The 25709-nt window shown below is 46.0% G+C and overlaps 1 protein-coding gene across 2 annotated transcripts in view; it reads left to right on the top strand.

The window, feature by feature from the left end:
* The first annotated feature begins 22713 nt into the window (after positions 1-22713).
* Positions 22714-25709, top strand: part of KIAA2012 (KIAA2012 ortholog) — a 287207-nt gene continuing 284211 nt past the window's right edge. Inside the window, exons 1-2 of one of the 2 annotated variants that reach the window (XM_088460713.1) lie at positions 22714-22734; positions 23360-23503. In XM_088460713.1, the coding sequence (XP_088316839.1) occupies positions 23417-23503 (87 nt within the window). In that variant the 5' untranslated portion in view covers positions 22714-22734; positions 23360-23416. Of the gene's footprint in view, positions 22735-22792; positions 23504-25709 lie in introns of those variants that run through there. The other variant, XM_088460714.1, reaches the window with a different exon arrangement.

Raw genomic sequence — 25709 nt, 5'->3', positions numbered from 1 at the left:
TGACCGTGGGCCCAAAGCACCTCTCCCCCCACCCCTTACCAGCCACACACATGGGGCCACACCTATCTCACCAATGTCACTGTGTGCCCTGTGTACAGACTGCTATGTAGCCTATCCTATTCATGTGACCGTGGGCCCAAAGCCCCTCTCCCCCCACCCCTTACCAGCCACACACATGGGGCCACACCTATCTCACCAATGTCACTGTGTGCCCTGTGTACAGACTGCTATGTAGCCTCTCCTATTCATGTGACCGTGGGCCCAAAGCCCCTCTCCCCCCACCCCTTACCAGCCACACACATGGGGCCACACCTATCTCACCAATGTCACTGTGTGCCCTGTGTACAGACTGTTAAGTAGCCTATCCTATTCATGTGACCGTGGGCCCAAAGCACCTCTCCCCCCACCCCTTACCAGCCACACACATGGGGCCACACCTATCTCCTGCATTGATGATGTCAATGCATCTTGTTATTGCTCAGTTTTAACTTGATGTATTGAGATGAAATAAAGTGCAGGTTATTTAATTTTTTATATTTATCTTTATTGAATTACATAAATTTAAAAATAGGTAATTAAGTTATATACATATTATTCAAATTCTCTTAACATCTATAAAAGTTTCAATAGTACAAAGTTACATTGAACCAGGTTACGCAAATTATCAATTTCCACCTTCTTAATGTTTTCTATTCTTTACTTCAATTCAGGTTTGTGTTTTACTTATTTATTTAATTGATTTAATATTTAGTTTTGATTAGAATAATAACCTTCTGCTACATCCTATTTCCTTTTGGTATTCGATCTATTATTACAACATATCTATGGGTGGATCTACCCCAAGAATCCTTTTTTCATACCATTCAGAATTCTCAAAATATTTACGCAATTGTGTTTTTAAGGATACCGGTAGTGACTTAATAAACCCTTCCCAAATTTCAAACAACCTCTCTCTTTATTTTTTCCTATGTATAGCCATTTCTATCCAGTCCATTCGAAACACACAAAAAAATTATTTATAAACAATGACAATGAGGGAGCGTTAGGTTCAGTCCATTTCTGTAGTATCTATTTATGTACCACTGCTGAAACTATTGTAAGTATTTTTCTACTTCCTTTAGTGCATTTTATATCTGATTCAATTATCCCCAGTATTTCCCACTGTGCTGTAAAGAGAACGTATTCAACTAAATGCATAAAGGTAAAACTCTGTACTTGTTCCCAGAAGTGTTTTACCTCCGAACATTCCCATAGGGAATGGTACAATGAGGCATTGAATTCCTTACACTTTGGACATTCATTTGACTCTGCAAGACCTATCTTGTATCTCCTTTGTGGGGATATACAGTATATCCTCTATGGTACACATTCAAGATCATTTCCCTATATGATACAGATTTTATAGTTTTATTGGAATATTCTAATGTTCTTAATATTTTGGCTGTGGAGATATCGGGGACGGTATCCTGGCAATATTCTATTCCCTTCCTTATAATAGAAATATCTAATACATTTCTTAAGAGATTGTAATATAGCGGAATCGCCTTTTTACGTATTAGCTGTTTCTCCCCTTTGAAATAATGGGTTATTAACAAATGGCAAAAATAATGTATACGTATTGTTCAGATCTAATCGCTTTCTAACAGATTTCCATGTTTTCCATACTGTCATTAACTAAGTATTATTTTGTGTCTATACTGTAACATCAGATCTTATAGTGTTCATAATGATGTAAGTGACCTATATGGCATGTATGTCCTTATTGTGTAACCAATCCCTTATATAGCTGATCATACTAAATAAGTTATATATCTTGATATTATGAGGATTTAATCCTCCTTCTTTTTGTTGAATCTTAGTCAGAGCTATGCGAAGTTGCTTATTATAACAAATACAATTTATAAATTCCTTATTTAACAATTGTCCATCTCTTTCTGAGGTTAACACTGGTAAAACCTGTATTGGATATAATATTTTAGAAAATATTACCATCTTGATCAAGTTTATTCTTCCCGTATAAGTTAAGGATAATTTACGCCATTTCTGCAATTCACTTATACTTGATTTCATTATTTTTCCCATATTAAGGTTATAAAGTTGATCCATATCTTTTGTTATTTGTATCCCTAGATATTTTATTGATGTAACCATCCAATTCAACGTTGGACTTCCCGACCATCTTGGTTTACTTTCTCTGTGTATTTGATTTGTCCCAATTGACTGAAAAGCCTGAATGGTTCCCAAATTGTGATATGATTTGGAATATATATGATATGGATTGTGATGTATTTAAAACAAATAATAAAAAAATCAGAACAATACTAATTAGAAGATGAGGATACACAAGGCAAAGCGCTACTAAGTGGTGTGACACAAAATTCTATGAATCAATAAACAAAGATAAAACAAGGAATATAAGGAATACATCCCATCCTAAGTAATGGTGAATTTTTGTTCTTTTCGTTTTCTCCCCGGTTTAACCGTGATGGAATCCAGGTGCATAAAGAAAGGTACAAATATACACACAATGGGTGGTATTGTTTGATACAATCAGTACTTAATTTCTTCAATTCTGATCACTAATTGCTTTCCCCTGGTAATTCAGGCATACCGAACTCACACTGGAACTATTTGCTGGTAAACATATAAATGTATCTTTTCAACCATGTAAACCATTCACTGCAGTCAATATGTGCGGAAACAGGCGTACCCAAACTCACTTTAGCCGTGGTAAGTGAAAATATACAAATGTTTCTTTATAGGTGTCACGGACTGGGGAACTTGGAGTTGTGTACCCGACCCGGATTGTAAGACAGAGACACCTGAACTAATAGGTAGAAACTGGATGGTTTAATGTGGTTTCTGCTCATACAGTAATAGAGGAGACTGTGATATAAGATGTTATAATATAGTCCTCTGTGCAGAGATAATGCAATTAGAAGATACTGAATAAAACTGTAAAACAAAATTCTCTGACTAGTCACTGGACTTGGAAAGGAACTGTAGGAAGAATCTGTAGACTTGGAACTGAATGAACTTTGAAGAATTAGAATTTGAGTCCGGACTGGAGCAACGTGGAATGAACTTGGAATATGACTCCGGGCTGGAGTAACGTGGATTGAACTTGGAATATGACTCCGGGCTGGAGTAACGTGGAATGAACTTTGAATATGACTCCGGGTTGGAGTAACGTGGAATGAACTTGGAATATGACTCCTGGTTGGAGTAACGTGGAATGAACTTGGAATATGACTCCAGGCTGGAGTAAAGTGGACTGAACTTGGAATATATCTCCAGGCTGAAGTAATGCTGGTAACACACTGGGAACTCAGGAACATAGGTCAAGATCTGGGAATCTGCAATGCTATGGTAGGAAGCATAGGTTTCACACCGGGAGCTCAGGAACATAGGTCATGCAGCAGCAGTGGACGTTGTTGCACTGGCAACCAGCATGTGTTACAGCAAGGTCTTTTATACCATCAGGCTGAAGCGAATTGCCTGAAGCAACTTGAGATGGCTGCTGACTGGATGCATGAGTATCACCTGACCTGGCCCAAGATGGCTGTGCCCATGTTCTGGGAAGCTTGTATACTGGCGCGTCGTGTGCGCGTGGATTTGTGGCAGGCAACAGCGGGGATGTTGCAGACGATCCACAAGCAGAGGCACCGCATCGGAGATTACTGGAACAGCAGGCCAACGGCTCAGCAAACTGCGATGGCACAGACATATGGGAAGATGCAGGGGTCTAGGACGGAGGTCTCTAGCACGGTTTGTGACAGTACCCCCCTTTTTAAAAGTGGACTCCGGACACTTTCTTGGTTTGTGAGGAACTTTGGAATGGAAGATTTTAATGAGATGAGGAGCATGAACATCGCTGGTGAAGATCCAAGTCCTTTCTTCTGGGCTATAGCCCATCCAATCAATGAGATATTGGAGTCGTCCGTAACGACAGCGGGAATCCAGGATCTTTTTGACTTCGAATTCTTTTCCACGTTGAGTATGGACACTAGGAGACTTGGGGAGAACTCTCTGGAATTTGTTCAAGATTAACGGCTTCAACAGTGACACATGAAAGGAATTAGGAATTCGCAAAACAGAAGGTAACTTCAATTTGACAGCCACAGAATTGATCATTCTTTCTACAGAAAACGTAAAAAAAAAAATCATGGAGCAAACTTCATGGATTGAATCCGAAGTCTGAGGTTCCAAGTAGATAACCATAGTCTGTCTCCAGGCTGGAACTTTGGAGCGGCCCGTCTCTTTCAATCTGCAAATTTCTTGTAGCGCATAGAAGCCTTCAGCAGCGAAGAATGCACTTTACCCCAGATAGCTGTGTATCTTTAACAGCTGGTACATCAATAGTCGGTAGCAACAGGAAATCAGGTAAACGAGGATGATGACCATACACAGTATAGAAAGGAATATTCTCAGTGGAAGAGTGGTAATGGTCATTATGGGCAAACTCAGCCCATAGCAGAAGCTCCAGCCAATCGTCTTGAGAGGACAAAATGAACAAATGAAGGAACTGTTCAAGATCTTGGTTCACCCCCTCCGTTTGCCCATTAGTCTGAGGGTGATAGGCCATTATGTACTTGAGTTTCATTTGAAGGGTTGAGCATACGGATCTCCAGAACTTAGCCATAAACTGAACTGAGATGGAGGTAATTCCGTGATGAATTCCATAGATAAATGGGACCAGGGCTGTTGAGGAACAGAATACATAGGGGGGGGGCCCTAGATTGCACACCCAAAGCACAATGTGAGGTGCTACTTGCTGAGACTTGTAGTGCTGCAAGCAAAAAAAAGGACAGATGCAAGTGCACACTCTAATTATGCTGAACCTAATAATAATATTGCTAAATTGCATCCAAGAGGTTCTTAGCATAATAATGGCCATAATTATGGGCCTGCCCACCGCGTCCAGGTGACCTCTATCAGGCAGGTCCCTAACACTCCTACGGAACAAATACAGGGCACGGGACCCCCCAGGCCAACCCAGCAGAACTGCCCCATGGCATCACACTAGTGTGAGACTAAAAGTGAAGGTTAAAGAATAATAAAGAAGAAAGCCTGTGTGTTAAGTCCTACATAAGCAGGAGGTTATAATGAAAAGAGTATAAAGTGCTACATATACAAAGAACAAACTAAAGAAGTGAAAAAGTGTACATTATGATGCCATGAAGCAGTCCAGCCACACCAGCCCAGAGAGCCCCGCACCCCAATACCAGCCCAGAGAGCCCCGCGCCCCAATACCAGTCCCAAAACTGACACACAGCATATGTATAATAGGTCTTACCCTCAGTGTGCCTCATTAGATGTGCAGTCTTGGAGTGCAAGGACTCCTTGCTAATTAAAAACACCCAGGGACAGGTGAGAGGGTGCTAATCAAGGTGGGAGGAGTCTCGTCCTTCCAGTGTACATACATACACATAGTACAGAATACATAGGGGGGGGCCCTAGATTGCACACCCAAAGCACAAAGTGAGGTGCTACTTGCTGAGACTTGTAGTGCTGCAAGCAAAAAAAAGGACAGATGCAAGTGCACACTCTAATTATGCTGAACCTAATAATAATATTGCTAAATTGCATCCAAGAGGTTCTTAGCATAATAATGGCCATAATTAGCCCATCCAATCAATGAGATATTGGAGTCGTCCGTAACGACAGCGGGAATCCAGGATCTTTTTGACTTCGAATTCTTATCCACGTTGAGTATGGACACTAGGAGACTTGGGGAGAACTCTCTGGAATTTGTTCAAGATTAACGGCTTCAACAGTGACACATGAAAGGAATTAGGAATTCGCAAAACAGAAGGTAACTTCAATTTGACAGCCACAGGATTGATCATTCTTTCTACAGAAAACGTACCAATAAATCATGGAGCAAACTTCATGGATTGAATCCGAAGTCTGAGGTTCCAAGTAGATAACCATAGTCTGTCTCCAGGCTGGAACTTTGGAGCGGCCCGGTCTCTTTCAATCTGCAAATTTCTTGTAGCGCACAGAAGCCTTCAGCAGCGAAGAATGCACCTTACCCCAGATAGCTGTGTATCTTTAACAGCTGGTACATCAATAGTCGGTAGCAACAGGAAATCAGGTAAACGAGGATGATGACCATACACAGTATAGAAAGGAGTATTCTCAGTGGAAGAGTGGTAATGGTCATTATGGGCAAACTCAGCCCATAGCAGAAGCTCCAGCCAATCGTCTTGAGAGGACAAAATGAACAAACGAAGGAACTGTTCAAGATCTTGGTTCACCCCCTCCGTTTGCCCATTAGTCTGAGGGTGATAGGCCATTATGTACTTGAGTTTCACTTGAAGGGTTGAGCATACGGATCTCCAGAACTTAGCCATAAACTGAACTGAGATGGAGGTAATTCCGTGATGAATTCCATAGATAAATGGGACCAGGGCTGTTGAGGAACAGCCAGCGGATGCAGCAGACCAGGAGACGTTCATCTAGAAATCTTGTGTTGGGCACATTTGATACAGGAAGCAACAAAGTCTTGAACGTCTGCTTTCAGGGTAGGCCACCAATAGGACCGTTGAATAAACTTGACAGTCTTCACCCCGATGTGTCCAGAAAATCGAGAAGCATGCGCCCAATGAAGTCACTTTTTACGTAGATCCGGGGCAACGAAGGTCTTTCCCCAAGGAGAGTCGGGAGTGAGCTTAGTGGAAGCAAATGACGTAGGATCTAGGATTGGAGGAGAGAGTTCCTGGACTTGATCTTGTTCTGAGTTCAAAGAATGAGATAATGTATCAGCCTTAGTATTCTGAGGACCAGAACGATAGGAGAGTTTAAAATCAAAGCGAGAGAAAAACAGCACCCATCTGGTCTGTCTGGGATTTAAATAGCATGCTGTTTGCAAATAGAGCAAATTTTAGTGATCGGTGAAGACTGAAATGGGGTACTGAGCCTCTTCCAATAGATAACGCCATTCCTCTAGGGACAGTTTAATCGCAAGAAGCTCTTGGAGTAGTTCCTCTCTGCAGGTAGGAATCTTCGGAAGAAGAAACAACAGGGGTGTAACTTCCCATCCTTGAATCGTTGGGAGAGAACAGCTCCTACCCCTTCCATAGAGGTATCTACTTCCAGAATGAAGGGGCGAGTCAAATCGGGTTGCTTCAACACTGGTGCTGTGGTGAAGGCTTGTTTCAACTGATGGAATGCAGAGGTAGCTTCTGGAGACCAACTACTGGGGTTTGCTCCTTTCCAGGTAAGAACTGTAATAGGAGCAACCAGAGAAGAGAATCCTTTGACAAATTTGCGATAGTAGTTGGTGAAGTCTAGAAATCGCTGAATGGACTTTAACGTGGTAGGTAATGACCAATCAAGAATGGCCTGTAGTTTCTGTGGATCCATTTGAAGTCCGGTTCCTGAAATAAAGTATCCAAGGAATGGAATGGTCGGGGTCTCAAACGTGCATTTCTCCAGCTTGCAGAAAAGCAAATTCCTTCTTAGCCGGAGAAGAACTTCCTTGACTTGGGAGTGATGTGACTGGGGATCTTGAGAGAAGATTAAAATATCGTATAAGTAGGCTATGACTGATTTATAGAGAAGGTCTCTAAAGATCTCATTAACAAAGTGTTGGAAGACTGCTGTGGCATTGCTGAGGCTAAAGGGCATAACCAGATATTCATAGTGCCCGTCCCTGGTGTTAAAGGCAGTCTTCCATTCATCTCCATCATGTATGGGGATCAAGTGATATGCCCCCCTTAGATCAAGCTTGGTAAAGATGAGGGCACCTTTCAACCTGTCAAACAGCTCGGTTATGAGCGGGAGTGGATACCGATTCTTGACAGTGATATCGTTAAGTCCACAGTAGTCAATGCAGGGGCGAAGTCCATCGTCTTTTTTTTTTTTTTTACAAAAAAGAACCCCTCTCTGGCTGGTGAAGTGGAAGGACGAATAAACCCTTTCTCCAAGTTTACTTTGATATACTCAGACATGGCTTGAGTCAAATGTAGGTGGAACGCTGGTGACCGGTACACTTCCGTATTCAGCCGCGATCCCATTTATACGTGTATCGGGAGTAAAACTACGGTAAAACTGGTGCCAGAGGAATGAAAGGCACTAGGTCCCAATGACATGTGTGATTAAGGTGGAAGAAATTTGTTTTAGAAATATCCTCTCGTCGTGATTGATGTTTGTATAACAAAATAAAATGTATGATGTCATTTTCTGTAAAGCTATGATTGGTGGACCGTTCTGTTAAATACCTGGCCCTTTCCACATAGTCCTCACTAGTATTGATAAAGGCTCCGAATGAGCCGAAACCGGTCCACCTGAAACACTCTTTTTGCCTTTCGGCTTATCCATGCAGACATTGAGGTCATTCACCAGCCTTTTTGTCATTTTAAACAGTCCGGGTTCCTTTTTTATTTAATTAGGTGCTGTACCCAGTCTGCATGGGAATTGTTTTTTTATCAATCAGGATTTTTTAATTGATAGTTTTGTTTTATGTATATTTTATTGTGGATTTTTTGCTGATGTATATAAATAAACCTTTTTTGGAGTATATACTGGTGTATCAATGCGGATTTGCCTGTCTTTAACCACTTGCCGGCTGGTATGGAGTCCAATTGGACATAAAGAAACCCAGATAGGAGGATCTATACACTTGTGGCTGTGAGTGCTAAGGATTAATGCTATATATTCTCCACTCCTGTCTATAAAGAAAACCTTTGTATAAGGACAATTACCACGGCTAAAGTGAGTTTGGGTACGCCTGTTTCCGCACATATTGACTGCAGTGAATGGTTTACATGGTTGAAAAGATACATTTATATGTTTACCAGCAAATAGTTCCAGTGTGAGTTCGGTATGCCTGAATTACCAGGGGAAAGCAATTAGTGATCAGAATTGAAGAAATTAAGTAGTGATTGTATCAAACAATACCACCCATTGTGTTTATATTTGTACCTTTCTTTATGTACCTGGATTCCATCACGGTTAAACCGGGGAGAAAACGAAAAGAAGAAAATTCACCATTACTTAGGATGTATTGTATTTAATATATTTCTTTTTTTTATCTTTGTTTATTGATTCACAGAATTTTGTGGCACACCACTGATACCCCTTTTACACCAGAGCATAAACCTGGGTCGCAACTCAGTGTAAAAGGGTCCCTGAATAATAACCCGGGTCAAGTGACCTCTCAATCTATCCCAGGGAGCTACCAGGGTCGAACCCAGGATGGACCTGGGTAATGGTGCAGTGTAAACGGCGCAACCTGGGTTATCCGACTTGAGTCATGCCTAAAATGAGCTGATTGGTGGTTGTGGAGCAGTCACCTCCCACTTTTTATGACATCACACGCAGTGCCAGATTAAGGTCCACAAGGGCCTGGAGCTGAAATTTATGAAGGGCCTATTGTAACCCGCCGCAAGAGTTGTGTTCAGCACTCCGGGTGGGGATGCAGTCTAAATACCGACGCCCGGGATGCCGTCTGTTGAAATCCCGGCGTCGGAATCCTGACCCGGGACTAAACAAAGATGGCTAAATCTTGAAGCCAGCCTACACAGCGACGCCGGAATCCTGACAGATGGTATCCCGCCGGTCGTCCTTAGCTGTTAGCCCCGGCGGAATCCCTGCAGTTGGGATATTGACCGCATCCCCATGCTTGTGCTGTGTATAACACTGCGTATGCCCTGGACTGATATCAAAGGCTATTAATAATAGATCCTTAAGTTAGTGGGAAAAAGGTCTGTATCTTAAATAGTAAGTCACACAATGTAAACTAATGGTAGTTGACCTCTCAATCCTCCACTACGTGTGTGTGTGGTAGTCAAACCTGGCATCACACACATAATATATATATATATATATATATATATATATATATATATATTTACACATATATAATTACATATATCTATCTACATATAATTATAGATATGTGTGTGCATAATTATAGATACAGTAGAGATAGATAGCTATTGATATATAGGTATGTGTGTATATATATATATATATATATATATATATATATACACACACACAAATAGTCATAGACAGAAAGATAACAGGTTAGTGTACACCATTTTTTTTCTTACTATTCAAATATACAGTACAATAAAATAAAAATATGCAATATATAAAAAACAAAACACACATTAAATAGGTATTCTAAAACTGCCTTTATTATTGTACCCTTAGGTGACAGTTGATGTTAGCCAGCCTCCCAGGAGTGATCCATGTCGTGATGAGCAGGCAGACATTGCCCACTGAGCCATGCTCCAGCCCTGACGCCCCCTTCCTGGTGTGATCCGCTGCGGGGGGAGGGGCTAGGCATCGGACGGCTACTCACAGTCTGCTGGGGGAGGTGCTTGTGCCCCGCAGTCGATGGGGCATCAGATGGCCATTTGAATCAGCCACTCGCAGGCTGCTGGTGGAGGGTGCTCGCGTCTGGCTACATCGGATGGCCACATGAGACAACTACTCGCAGCCTGCTGGGGGAGGAGAGTGCTCACGTCCAGCGGTCAGGGGGGCAGAGCATCGGATAGCCACTCACAGTCTGCTGGGGGTAGGGGGTGTTAGCATCCCGCATTCGAGGGGGGCGGGGCTTCGGACGACCACCTGCTGTAGCAGCTAAAAATAATCCTGGCTACAGCAGCACAGATACTATGGGCCTATTTTGACAGGCGGCCTGGAGCTGTAGCTCCATCCGCCCCATTGTTAATCCGGCCCTGATCACACGTTTAGCAGGGCAGACTCAGGTTCAGTGTTAATGGGGCTGACCTGAAAGTAACCCAGATCGATGGTGCAGTGTAAACGGTGTCTGGCCTGGGTTGGAATCATGACTGAAAACCCAGTTTGGACCCGAGTTTTTGGTGGAAAAGAGGTATAAGTAGTGCTTTGCCTCGTGTATCCTCATCTTCTAATTAATATTGTTCTGATTTGTTATGTTGGGATTGGTGAATTTGGATATACTTACTAAAGCTGCTCTTGCGCACATTTTTGAAGGTCATCTATTTTTATTGTAAATAATAAAAAATCATCTGCAAATGCAGTAATTTTAATTTCATGTGTACCTAATTTTATTCCTTCAAATTGAGTGCATCTGTGAAGCGTGCGTATCAATGGATATATTGCTATAGTAAATAGGGGGCATCCTTGCCTTGTGCCTCTACTCATCGTCAATGGTGTGTTAATTGTGTCATTAATAATAAAAGTGGTCTTCGGTTCTGTACCAATACATTTTATAAATTGTGCCAATGTATGATTAAAATCTCTATTTAAAAATGTAGTTTTTTAAATAATTTAGTAACCTGCAATACGAATTGTGGTTCTTATATTTTATAGAATTCCGCACTATATCCATCTGGACCTGGGGCTTTTTTATTCTTGCTAGATTTTATAACCTCCCTCACCTGTTTCTCATTAAGACTCTCTTTCTGAGATTCAGGTAGTTTAGGTAGTTTTGCTTGCTTGAGGAAGGACTCATGCAGGGGCTGGCAACTTTGATCCTTGGGGGGCAAGCACAAGCATGTAGTCCCAGCCTTTCTATCAACCCAGGACCCCCCACCCCAGGGGAGCCGGGGATAGCCCCAGGCTATCAGCCTATGCATGGGGTGTCCTGGAGAGGAGAACCACTTTATTGGGGATCCCCAGTTATCCCCGGCCTGTGCTGACTAGCGATCAGGGTTAACGCTTCGGCTGGGGGCCCGGTGAAAGGGCTCCCTGGCTGTGGCATCAGCACCCCACTAAATAAAGTCCGGTGCCAGTTCTGGAAAATACAGGGGAACCCTACTCATTTTTTCCCCTGTATTTCCAGGACCGGCTCAGAGCCCAGTGCTGGTAGCGCTGAATACAGGGGACACCTACGTCGTTTGTCCCCTGTATTTTCACAACTAGGACCAGCGGTGAAAAGCCCAGGGCTGGTTATGTTTGTCCCTTTTTAAAAAATTTTAGTTTACACAAATTAAAATTTTAACACAGATGCATAGATGGATCTCACTGATTCATCCATGCATCTATGTCTTATTTTCTCAGATGCATGCCCAGTGCCAGTGAAAACCTCTATTGTCTGCTGATGCCCCTGTGCCCTGCTCCACTGCTGCCACTGGTCTGCACCCCGCTGCTGCCGCTGCCATGCACTGCTGCAGCCTGCCCACGCAGCTGTCTAACCCTGTGCATCCCCAAAACACCTCCTGTGTGCCTGCCTTCCTCCACCTGTACCATTGTGTTGCCCTTCTCCCCTGCAGGTGACCCGGTTTGCTCCTCCAATCCCTGTTAAAAAAACAATGAAATTCCATAGACAAAAAACCTTACGGTGTCACATGTCCCATTATGGCTGCTTAGACATGATCTGAAATTTCACAAAACCTACTGAATTTCTGCCACTCAAACTTCAAAAAGCAATGAAATTATGATCATTAATGCTGACGCCTCAATAGACGTGTTCCTTGCGTAATACAGGTTGAGTCTCCCATATCCAAAATGTTTGGGACCAAGGGTATTTTGGATAACGGAATATTCCATATTTTGGAATATTTGAATTCCATATTGAAATGTCTTAAGAATAGGGCCCAAATCTAAACACAGAATGCATTTATGTATTATACACACCTTATACACACTGCCTGAAGGTCATTTTATACAATATTTTCAATAATTTTGTGGCTCAAACAAAGTTTATGTACATACATGAAATTCATTTATGTTTCATATACACCTTAAACACACAGCCTGAAGGTTATTTTATACTGTATTTTTAATAATTGTGTGCCTTAAACAAAGTTTGTGTACATTGGACCATCATAATTAGTACCCACCCCACCCCCTCTTGGCGCCCCTGCCTGGAGCTGTAGCCCATTGATAATCCGGCCCTGACTGGACCTAGAAACATGAAAATTGGGGAGCATAAGTAGGTGCTCGCTAAGAATGGATTTTTCAAAATTTGCTCTTAAGGGGGTGAAATGGGCTGAAATGTTTCCTCCCCCTGTGCAATGTCCTGACTGACTCATCATGGCTTTAGCACAGATCATATTCAAACACCAACTGTCACCCCAACTGCTGCCAAACATCACTGGCAGTTGGTGTGGCTCCCCTATTTGTATATTGAGGGAAGGAAATGTGTTACTATGTGGTGAAAGAAAAGCATGTGTTACAAAAGCAGTGAGAGGGGAATGTGTTACTATAGAGGTGAGGAAAGGGAATGTGTTACTACACAAGTATGGTGAGGGGAAAGTGTTACTATAGAGGTGAGGGAAGGGAATGTGTTGCTACATAGGTATGGGAGGGGAATGTCAAATGTGTTACTACTGGGTGAAGGAAGGAATGTGTTATAACACGGGTGAGGGTGGGAAATGTGTTACTACATGGTGAGCGCCGAGCATGGATAATGTGTTACTTCAGAGATGAGTGAGTGGAATGTGTTACTACAGAAGTGAGGGAGGTGAATGTGTTACTCTATGATGAGGGAGGGGAATAAGTTATTAGGTGTGAGTCAGGGTAATGTGTTTCTACAGGTATGAGGAAGAGATTGTATTTCTACACAGTTAAAGGAGGGGAATATCAAATGTGTTAGGGATGGAAATGTGTTACTACAGAGGTGAGGGAGTGTAATGTGTTAGTACATAGGTGAGGAATGGTAATGTCTTACTATAGCAGTGAGGGAGGGTAATGTCTTACTATAGCAGTGAGGGAGTGTAATGTGTTAGTACATAGGTGAGGGACTGAAATGTATTACTACAGCAGTGAGGGAATGTAATGCGTTAGTACATAGGTGAGGGAGGGTAATGTCTTACTATAGCAGTGTGGGAGTGTAATGTGTTAGTACGTAGGTGAGGGAGGGTAATGTCTTACTATAGCAGTGAGGGAGTGTAATGTGTTAGTACATAGGAGAGGGAGGGTAGTGTCCAACTATAGCAGTGAGGGAGTGTAATGTGTTAGTACATAGGTGAGGGAGGGTAATGTCTTACTATAGCAGTGAGGGAGTGTAATGAGTTAGTGCATAGGTGAGGGATGGTAATGTCTTACTATAGCAATGAGGGAGTGTAATGTGTTAGTACATAGGTGAGGAATGGTAATGTCTTACTATAGCAGTGAGGGAGTGTAATGTGTTAGTACATAGGTGAGGAATGATAATGTCTTACTATAGCAGTGAGGGAGTGTAATGTGTTAGTACATAGGTGAGGAATGGTAATGTCTTACTATAGCAGTGAGGGAGTGTAATGTGTTAGTACATAGGTGAGGAATGGTAATGTCTTAGTATAGCAGTGAGGGAGGAGATGCATTGCTATAGAGGTGAATGATGTGTTATTGAAGTGGGGAGATGGAAATGGAAACAGTATATATCTAAGGTCTATCTGTGTTAAACCTGGGAACATCAGCTACTTAAATATATAGACTTGAAAGGGAATGGGTATGAAATACCGGCCGGCGGTTCGATTCCCGCCAGCGGCAGGCCGACATCAGCAGAGTTCCGAGCAGCGGAAGGCCGACAGCGCTGGAAATCCCGATCGTGGATAGGTGAGTATCTACTAACCTAACCCCCCTAACCCTCCTTAGGGGTGCCTAACCCTAACTTCCCCCCAAGTGCCTAACCCTAATCCCCCCTCTAAGTGCCTAACCCTAACCACCCCCTTCCCTGCTGCCTAAACCTAAGTCCCCCCCGGGAGCCCTAAACCTAGCCCTCCCCCGGGGTGCCTAACCCTCCCTCCCCCTAGCCTAACCCTCCCGGGGGGGTGCCTAACCCTAAGTCCCCCCCGGGAGCCCTAAACCTAGCCCTCCCCCCCGCGGCTGTCCGCTCGCGGCGTCCGGCATCACTACGATCGGGATGCCGGGCGCCGGTCTCCCGGCGTCGGGAAAATGCGGGCGTCTACATCTAGACGCCCGGCATTTCACCCTTGCCGGGATATGACAGTCGGGAAGCCGGCTGCCGGTATTTAGGCAGTCGGCTTCCCGATTGCTTCCCCTTGAAAGATCTCATTATATGCGGCAGAACACAATCACCTGTAGCTGTAGCTGTACCTGTAGCTGTACCTGTACCTGTAGCTGTACCTGTAGCTGTAGCTGTACCTGTAGCTGTACCTGTAGCTATACCTGTAGCTGTAGCTGTAGCTGTACCTGTAGCTGTACCTGTACCTGTAGCTATACCTGTAGCTGTAGCTGTACCTGTAGCTATACCTGTAGCTATACCTGTAGCTGTAGCTGTACCTGTAGCTATACCTGTAGCTATACCTGTAGCTGTAGCTGTACCTGTACCTGTAGCTGTAGCTGTACCTGTAGCTATACCTGTAGCTGTACCTGTAGCTGTAGCTATACCTGTAGCTGTAGCTGTACCTGTACCTGTAGCTGTACCTGTAGCTATACCTGTACCTGTAGCTGTAGCTGTACCTGTAGCTATACCTGTAGCTGTAGCTGTACCTGTAGCTGTAGCTATACCTGTAGCTGTACCTGTAGCTATACCTGTACCTGTACCTGTAGCTGTACCTGTAGCTGTAGCTATACCTGTAGCTGTACCTGTAGCTGTACCTGTACCTGTAGCTGTACCTGTAGCTATACCTGTAGCTGTACCTGTAACTGTACCTGTAGCTGTACCTGTACCTGTAGCTGTACCTGTAGCTGTACCTATACCTGTAGCTGTACCTGTACCTGTACCTGTAGCTGTACCTGTAGCTATACCTGTACCTGTAGCTGTACCTGTAGCTATACCTGTACCTGTAGCTGTAGCTATACCTGTAGCTGTACCTGTAGCTGTACCTGTAGCTATACCTGTAGCTGTACCTGTAGCTGTACCTGTACCTGTACCTGTAGCTATACCTGTAGCTGTAGCTGTACCTGTAGCTATACCTGTAGCTATACCTGTACCTGTAGCTGTACCTGTAGCTGTAGCTGTACCTGTACCTGTAGCTGTACCTGTAGCTGTACCTGTACCTGTAGCTATACCTGTACCTGTAGCTGTACCTGTAGCTGTACCTGTACCTGTAGCTGTGCCTGTAGCTGTAGCTGTACCTGTAGCTGTACCTGTACCTGTAGCTGTACCTGTAGCTGTACCTGTAGCTATACCTGTAGCTGTAGCTGTACCTGTAGCTGTACCTGTAGCTGTACCTGTACCTGTAGCTGTACCTGTAGCTGTACCTGTACCTATACCTGTAGCTGTACCTGTAGCTGTACCTGTACCTGTAGCTGTACCTGTACCTGTAGCTGTACCTGTAGCTGTAGCTGTACCTGTAGCTGTACCTGTAGCTGTACCTGTACCTGTAGCTGTACCTGTAGCTGTACCTGTACCTGTAGCTGTAGCTGTACCTGTAGCTGTACCTGTAGCTGTACCTGTACCTGTAGCTGTAGCTGTACCTGTAGCTGTACCTGTAGCTGTACCTGTACCTGTAGCTGTAGCTGTAGCTGTACCTGTAGCTGTACCTGTACCTGTAGCTGTAGCTGTACCTGTAGCTGTACCTGTACCTGTACCTGTAGCTGTACCTGTACCTGTACCTGTAGCTGTACCTGTAGCTGTACCTGTACCTGTACCTGTACCTGTAGCTGTACCTGTAGCTGTACCTGTAGCTGTACCTGTACCTGTAGCTGTAGCTGTACCTGTAGCTGTGCAGGTTGTAGCACGATCTGTGATCCAAGTGACTACATACAAATCTGCAGCGTCCGTCGTAGATCAGTCGATAAACTGCCTTTTTCACTGCGCAGTTACAGAGACACACCCCAAAAACGGTTGCGACACGCCAGCGTTCAAGTCACAGCGCCCCATTGCCACCCACAAACGGTCTTTGCCTATCAATCACTTTACAAATAAATCCTCTCTGTTAGCGACAACGAAAATAAAACGTGCTGTACAGTATGCGCAGATTACCGATAATCCCTCACCAGCGGCATTGCGTCATCTCTAAATCAGGTCCGTATTAATACAAAAACAAAAAGATGTAACAAAACCTGTGTTCCTCATCTTTATCTCTGGCTAGTGGGTCACCCTGACTGCACTGCGGTGGTGATTATAGGGGATATTTACTAAGGTGAGAGCCCATGGCAACCAATAAGATTCTACTTAACATTTATCTAGCACCTTCTAGAAGATAATAGCTAGAATCTGATTGGTTGCTATGGGCTGAGACAGACAACACAATGGTCTCCGGCTGTGATGCATTTATATGGGCACCTCTTATTCCGGGTACACACTTCCCGAATACTATAGGGAGAAATGCGCGGACGCGATTCGCAGGGACAGAGCTTTATCACAAACTCTGGGCCTGATTCAGAGCTGGACGCTCTGGCCAGAGCGCTCGCTCTGAATCAGGGCCCTCCTACCTTAAAATGGAGCGTCCTCCTGGCTGCTCGCATAGCTGTGGGTGACCACCCACAGCATATGCGAGCGGCCAAAAAGATGGTTGCGATGGTCAAGACCATCGCGACCATCAGGCTTGCGACGAGACCCTTGTGGTAGGCTCTCGTTGCCGCAAGCCCTGGAGTGATTTTGGCTCTATCAGAGCCAAAATCACTCCCACTGACATCACTAGTGATGTCAGTGGGGCCGGACTCAGACGGTAGGCGTTCCCATGGGAACGCCTCCGTCTGGCAACCAGGCCCCTGGTACGCCCACTAAAGGGGGCGTGCTGTCAGTCACCATCGACAGCATGCCCCCTTTAGTGCGAGACCCATAACGACGGCTTGGCCGTCGTTATTCGGGTCTCGCGCATGCGCACGACGGAGCTCCCTCCATCGTGCGCATGCGCATTGGGGGAACATCAACCCGCTTGCGAGCGGAATGACCCCCTCTGTTCCTGCAACGGATGTTTAATAAATCCCTGTGATATTTCCTACATTTACAATGTGCTTTTAGCTGAGAATATCACACTACAATCTGCATTTTAAGGCGGATTGTTTATTTGAATATGTTACAATATAAAGTGATCACGTTTCCTATACTAGGCTGTGCAGCGAGTTCTGCAATTCCCATAGTGCTTTGGGACTAATCTACATGTGGTTTCCATTCAGTCAGAGGCTAAGATTTCCCTTATAGCTGCGGCATTATTACAGGTTATTCTAGTCTGAGCGCAGCTGACCCCGTTTCCCTTCCTAAGGGGACCACTCTCTTACGCCCAGGCACACTTCTCCGTATTCTCATTACGCCCAGGCACACTTCTCCGTATTCTCATTACGCCCAGGCACACTTCTCCGTATTCTCATTACGCCCAGGCACACTTCTCCGTATTCTCATTACGCCCAGGCACACTTCTCCGTAATCTCATTACGCCCAGGCACACTTCTCCGTATTCTCATTACGCCCAGGCACACTTCTCCGTATTCTCATTTATTACGTTTATGAAAGTTTTCAATAAAATCTAAAAATATATTGGATACATTCAAGTAAAAAGGGAGTTTACGTGTTTTAGTGCCAGGATGTGTTTAGTGCCAGGATGTGTTTAGTGCCAGGATGTGTTTAGTGCCAGGATGTGTTTAGTGCCAGGATGTGTTTAGTGCCAGGATGTGTTCAGGAGCCAGATTTGGTATCATGCTGCTCATTGTGATTGCTGGTTACAGAATCAGTATATTTTATTATTCTTCAACAGTTAAAAAAATTAAAAACTTTTACATAATATACAATAGAGCTACTGGGTAGTCGGCAATGCTTCTTAAAAAAAGGGTTGAAAATAATGACAATAGATGATAATATTGTTATTATGCTGATTACACGGAGTAAGGAGGAGAACCAGCTCTGTATACTATAGTGTACTCAGGGCCCGGGAGCTGAGCTCTGTATACTATAGTGTACTCAGGGCCCGGGAGCTGAGCTCTGTATACTATAGTGTACTCAGGGCCCGGGAGCTGAGCTCTGTATACTATAGTGTACTCAGGGCCCGGGAGCTGAGCGCTGTATACTATAGTGTACTCAGGGCCCGGGAGCTGAGCTCTGTATACTATAGTGTACTCAGGGCCCGGGAGCTGAGCTCTGTATACTATAGTGTACTCAGGGCCCGGGAGCTGAGCTCTGTATACTATAGTGTACTCAGGGCCCGGGAGCTGAGCTCTGTATACTATAGTGTACTCAGGGCCCGGGAGCTGAGCTCTGTATACTATAGTGTACTCAGGGCCCGGGAGCTGAGCTCTGTATACTATAGTGTACTCAGGGCCCGGGAGCTGAGCTCTGTATACTATAGTGTACTCAGGGCCCGGGAGCTGAGCGCTGTATACTATAGTGTACTCAGGGCCCGGGAGCTGAGCTCTGTATACTATAGTGTACTCAGGGCCCGGGAGCTGAGCTCTGTATACTATAGTGTACTCAGGGCCCGGGAGCTGAGCTCTGTATACTATAGTGTACTCAGGGCCCGGGAGCTGAGCTCTGTATACTATAGTGTACTCAGGGCCCGGGAGCTGAGCGCTGTATACTATAGTGTACTCAGGGCCCGGGAGCTGAGCTCTGTATACTATAGTGTACTCAGGGCCCGGGAGCTGAGCTCTGTATACTATAGTGTACTCAGGGCCCGGGAGCTGAGCTCTGTATACTATAGTGTACTCAGGGCCCGGGAGCTGAGCTCTGTATACTATAGTGTACTCAGGGCCCGGGAGCTGAGCTCTGTATACTATAGTGTACTCAGGGCCCGGGAGCTGAGCTCTGTATACTATAGTGTACTCAGGGCCCGGGAGCTGAGCGCTGTATACTATAGTGTACTCAGGGCCCGGGAGCTGAGCGCTGTATACTATAGTGTACTCAGGGCCCGGGAGCTGAGCGCTGTATACTATAGTGTACTCAGGGCCCGGGAGCTGAGCTCTGTATACTATAGTGTACTCAGGGCCCGGGAGCTGAGCTCTGTATACTATAGTGTACTCAGGGCCCGGGAGCTGAGCTCTGTATACTATAGTGTACTCAGGGCCCGGGAGCTGAGCTCTGTATACTATAGTGTACTCAGGGCCCGGGAGCTGAGCTCTGTATACTATAGTGTACTCAGGGCCCGGGAGCTGAGCTCTGTATACTATAGTGTACTCAGGGCCCGGGAGCTGAGCTCTGTATACTATAGTGTACTCAGGGCCCGGGAGCTGAGCTCTGTATACTATAGTGTACTCAGGGCCCGGGAGCTGAGCTCTGTATACTATAGTGTACTCAGGGCCCGGGAGCTGAGCTCTGTATACTATAGTGTACTCAGGGCCCGGGAGCTGAGCTCTGTATACTATAGTGTACTCAGGGCCCGGGAGCTGAGCTCTGTATACTATAGTGTACTCAGGGCCCGGGAGCTGAGCTCTGTATACTATAGTGTACTCAGGGCCCGGGAGCTGAGCTCTGTATACTATAGTGTACTCAGGGCCCGGGAGCTGAGCTCTGTATACTATAGTGTACTCAGGGCCCGGGAGCTGAGCTCTGTATACTATAGTGTACTCAGGGCCCGGGAGCTGAGCTCTGTATACTATAGTGTACTCAGGGCCCGGGAGCTGAGCTCTGTATACTATAGTGTACTCAGGGCCCGGGAGCTGAGCTCTGTATACTATAGTGTACTCAGGGCCCGGGAGCTGAGCTCTGTATACTATAGTGTACTCAGGGCCCGGGAGCTGAGCGCTGTATACTATAGTGTACTCAGGGCCCGGGAGCTGAGCTCTGTATACTATAGTGTACTCAGGGCCCGGGAGCTGAGCTCTGTATGCTATAGTGTACTCAGGGCCCGGGAGCTGAGCTCTGTATGCTATAGTGTACTCAGGGCCCGGGAGCTGAGCTCTGTATGCTATAGTGTACTCAGGGCCCGGGAGCTGAGCTCTGTATGCTATAGTGTACTCAGGGCCCGGGAGCTGAGCTCTGTATACTATAGTGTACTCAGGGCCCGGGAGCTGAGCTCTGTATACTATAGTGTACTCAGGGCCCGGAGCTGAGCTCTGTATACTATAGTGTACTCAGGGCCCGGGTGCTGAGCTCTGTATACTATAGTGTACTCAGGGCCCGGGAGCTGAGCTCTGTATACTATAGTGTACTCAGGGCCCGGGAGCTGAGCTCTGTATACTATAGTGTACTCAGGGCCCGGGAGCTGAGCTCTGTATACTATAGTGTACTCAGGGCCCGGGAGCTGAGCGCTGTATACTATAGTGTACTCAGGGCCCGGAGCTGAGCTCTGTATACTATAGTGTACTCAGGGCCCGGGAGCTGAGCTCTGTATACTATAGTGTACTCAGGGCCCGGGAGCTGAGCTCTGTATACTATAGTGTACTCAGGGCCCGGGAGCTGAGCTCTGTATACTATAGTGTACTCAGGGCCCGGGAGCTGAGCTCTGTATACTATAGTGTACTCAGGGCCCGGGAGCTGAGCGCTGTATACTATAGTGTACTCAGGGCCCGGGAGCTGAGCGCTGTATACTATAGTGTACTCAGGGCCCGGGAGCTGAGCTCTGTATACTATAGTGTACTCAGGGCCCGGGAGCTGAGCTCTGTATACTATAGTGTACTCAGGGCCCGGGAGCTGAGCGCTGTATACTATAGTGTACTCAGGGCCCGGGAGCTGAGCTCTGTATACTATAGTGTACTCAGGGCCCGGGAGCTGAGCTCTGTATACTATAGTGTACTCAGGGCCCGGGAGCTGAGCTCTGTATACTATAGTGTACTCAGGGCCCGGGAGCTGAGCTCTGTATACTATAGTGTACTCAGGGCCCGGGAGCTGAGCCCTGTATACTATAGTGTACTCAGGGCCCGGGAGCTGAGCGCTGTATACTATAGTGTACTCAGGGCCCGGGAGCTGAGCTCTGTATACTATAGTGTACTCAGGGCCCGGGAGCTGAGCTCTGTATACTATAGTGTACTCAGGGCCCGGGAGCTGAGCTCTGTATACTATAGTGTACTCAGGGCCCGGGAGCTGAGCTCTGTATACTATAGTGTACTCAGGGCCCGGGAGCTGAGCGCTGTATGCTATAGTGTACTCAGGGCCCGGGAGCTGAGCTCTGTATGCTATAGTGTACTCAGGGCCCGGGAGCTGAGCGCTGTATACTATAGTGTACTCAGGGCCCGGGAGCTGAGCTCTGTATACTATAGTGTACTCAGGGCCCGGGAGCTGAGCTCTGTATACTATAGTGTACTCAGGGCCCGGGAGCTGAGCTCTGTATACTATAGTGTACTCAGGGCCCGGGAGCTGAGCTCTGTATACTATAGTGTACTCAGGGCCCGGGAGCTGAGCTCTGTATACTATAGTGTACTCAGGGCCCGGGAGCTGAGCGCTGTATACTATAGTGTACTCAGGGCCCGGGAGCTGAGCTCTGTATACTATAGTGTACTCAGGGCCCGGGAGCTGAGCTCTGTATACTATAGTGTACTCAGGGCCCGGGAGCTGAGCTCTGTATACTATAGTGTACTCAGGGCCCGGGAGCTGAGCTCTGTATACTATAGTGTACTCAGGGCCCGGGAGCTGAGCTCTGTATACTATAGTGTACTCAGGGCCCGGGAGCTGAGCTCTGTATACTATAGTGTACTCAGGGCCCGGGAGCTGAGCTCTGTATACTATAGTGTACTCAGGGCCCGGGAGCTGAGCTCTGTATACTATAGTGTACTCAGGGCCCGGGAGCTGAGCGCTGTATACTATAGTGTACTCAGGGCCCGGGAGCTGAGCTCTGTATACTATAGTGTACTCAGGGCCCGGGAGCTGTTTGCCTCACCAACCTCACTGCTGGCATTCAGACAGTGCCCCCAGGGCTGCTTCCTAACTGCTGCCAGGGTAACAGCAAACAATCACTGAACAATGAGAAGTTTCAAAAATGTTCAGATGGTGCAGTCTAGCAACCAGACAGACAACACAGCGCTGAATGGGAGGTAGGGAGGGAGCAGACTGCCCGGGACCCTAACCATATACATCTTCCCAGCACAGCACTGAGCACACAGCACTAACCATATACATCTTCCCAGTACAGCACTGAACACACAGCACTAACCATATACATCTTCCCAGCACATCACTGAGCACACAGCACTAACCATATACATCTTCCCAGCACAGCACTGAGCACACAGCACTAACCATATACATCTTCCCAGCACACAGCACTGAGCATACAGCACTAACCATATACATCTTCCCAGCACACAGCACTGAGCACACAGCACTAACCATATACATCTTCCCAGCACAGCACTGAGCACACAGCACTAACCATATACATCTTCCCAGCACAGCACTGAACACACAGCACTAACCATATACATCTTCCCAGCACACAGCACTGAGCACACAGCACTAACCATATACATCTTCCCAGCACAGCACTAACCATATACATCTTCCCAGCACTGAGTCCTAGTAATGTAGGGATTTCCCAGCACTGAGCACTAGCAGTGTAGGGAGTACTCAGCACTCAGCCCTAGTAATGTACACAGCGCTGGGCATACAGACGGTTGTCTCTGTGCATTAATCATTGGATGGTTTTGTTTCTGGCCTCAGGAGACATTACCGGGGGACACAGCAGTCAGGGGCACTGGATCTGGAATGTGAGGACACATGGCAGCTCTCTCCTTGCTGTGCCGGGGTAATGCCCAGATGGTGAAGCCTTTGCAGGAAAAGCTAGAGGTCTGCTATGAGCCGGAGGTAAGGGGCTTATTGCCATAGAGGTCTGCTATGAGCCGGAGGTAAGGGGCTTATTGCCAATCCTCTCAGACTGCAGCCCATCCATGACTTGGTCTATATCATGCAATGCGGCTGTTTCATGGGGAAGAGGTTTCTTTACACCGGATACTTGCAGATATTTGGTATTATTTTGGAAGGGCATAAAGGGCTTTTATTTTGTACCATATAATAATAATAATATATATATGTAATGGAAAATGAATCTGTTCCGCTATAAGAGCACTTTAGTTCATGCTAAGCGCTATGTATAGAGGAAATACACTGCACATTGTTATTGCTGGTGGTGACAGAGCTCTGCAGTAACCGGAGTATAGAGTTGGTGGCTTGTGGGCTATTTACTAAGCCGTGGATTGAGATAAAGTACCAACCAACCAGCTCCTAACTTTCATTTTATAAACACAGCCTGTGACATCGCAGTTAGGAGCTGAATGACAGGTACTTATCTCCGTTCACTTTATCTGCATCCAAGGCTTAGTACATAGGGCCTGATTCAGAGCCGCTCGTAAGCGGCCGCTCGTTCGCTCCGAGCGATGTTTGCCCAACTGCGCATGCGTACGGATCGTAATACGCATGCGCGAACCAGTCAGTGCGGCCGAAAATCGTTTGTTCGCTAAATAGCGAATGCCTGCTATTTTGAGTGACAGGAGGAGGCGTATGTGGGTGGTAACAGGGGAAGGTGCTTGAAAACGGTTAGTGGAGATCAGAACGCAGGCGTGCTTAAAGGTCAAAACGGGCGTTTTATGGGTGTGCATAATTAATACAGCAGCGTCATTGACCACGTCACTGGGTTATTTTATGGTCAGAACTGCTCGCAAGATTGCGGTAGGAAAAACCAACCACAAGAATAGCGAGCAGTTCATACGCTGGTCGATGTACTCGATTAATCTAATAAATAGCGGACATGACGTAGGATGCGAGCGGCCAGGGGGCGTAGTTTTCCAAAAAACGACCGCAAGTTTTGTTCGCTCGTTCAGACCTAGAGGCGTGAACAGACCGCAAAGAGCGAACGGTTCATTTGAATAGCCACCCCTATTTACTGAACGAGCGAGCGCAAATAGCGTCCGGCTCTGAATGAGGTCCATAGACCCTATTGACGTACACTTTGGCAACGCCTGCTGCCTCTTCCCCACAGCAGATTCTTGCCTATTGTGATATATAGAAAAAAAAGTGTTATGTCTGAAAGTACTTAAATAAGTGTAATTCAATGTTAGCAACACAACTCTTACCCCTCTAGGGGCATCTGCAGCAAAACCTCCCCCTCGCTGGTACTTTCAGACACTGCGATATAGAGAGCAATGGCAGTGTCCTCATTTGTTTAGGAAAAGGATGAGAGACATATAATATCCTTCCATTAATAATAATAGGATCTGCAGAAAATATGATATTCTTTAGTTATTACACATAACAATGTATTTCTGTTACTGGGCTGTATACGCCGTACTGCATAATGAACAACGTAACCGCTGCCCATGTGGGGTCATATGAGTGCGGGTTCTGTGAGCAGTGCGATCTCAGCGATCAGATACAGAGCACACTCACACTCTGTTACATGTACCCCATTGTGTTCTCTCCTGTCACCGAGATTGAGCTTATCCCCTATTCAGTTACAGGTAATTATTGGCTGGTTCATATAGTAAATGCCTGTTTTTGCACATAAAGGAAAACTGAATAAGAGCGATTTAATGACGAGCTAAAACATCCGTTTGTGATATAAAGTAATCGCATATCATGTGTTACAGCGGCTGCCGTGTCTTGTCAGGGTCACTAGGATGGGGCCGTGTCATGTCAGAGTCACTAGGATGGGGCCGTATCATGTCAGGGTCACTAGGATGGGGCCATGTCATGTCAGGGTCACTAGGATGGGGCCGTGTCATGTCAGGGTCACTAGGATGGGGCCGTGTCATGTCAGGGTCACTAGGATGGGGCCGTATCATGTCAGGGTCACTAGGATGGAGCCGTGTTATGTCAGGGTCACTAGGATGGGGCCGTGTCATGTCAGGGTCACTAGGATGGGGCAGTGTCATGTCAGGGTCACTAGGATGGGGCCGTATCATGTCAGGGTCACTAGGATGGGGCCATGTCATGTCAGGGTCACTAGGATAGGGCCGTGTCATGTCAGGGTCACTAGGATGGGGCCGTATCATGTCATGGTCACTAGGATGGGGCC

This window comes from Taudactylus pleione, unplaced genomic scaffold (genome assembly GCF_031769625.1).
Source record: "Taudactylus pleione unplaced genomic scaffold, aTauple2 ptg000976l, whole genome shotgun sequence".
NCBI classification, from domain to species: Eukaryota; Metazoa; Chordata; class Amphibia; order Anura; family Myobatrachidae; genus Taudactylus; species Taudactylus pleione.
The sequence above is the reverse complement of the archived record's forward strand: the minus strand, read 5'-3'. Positions and strand labels throughout refer to the sequence as shown.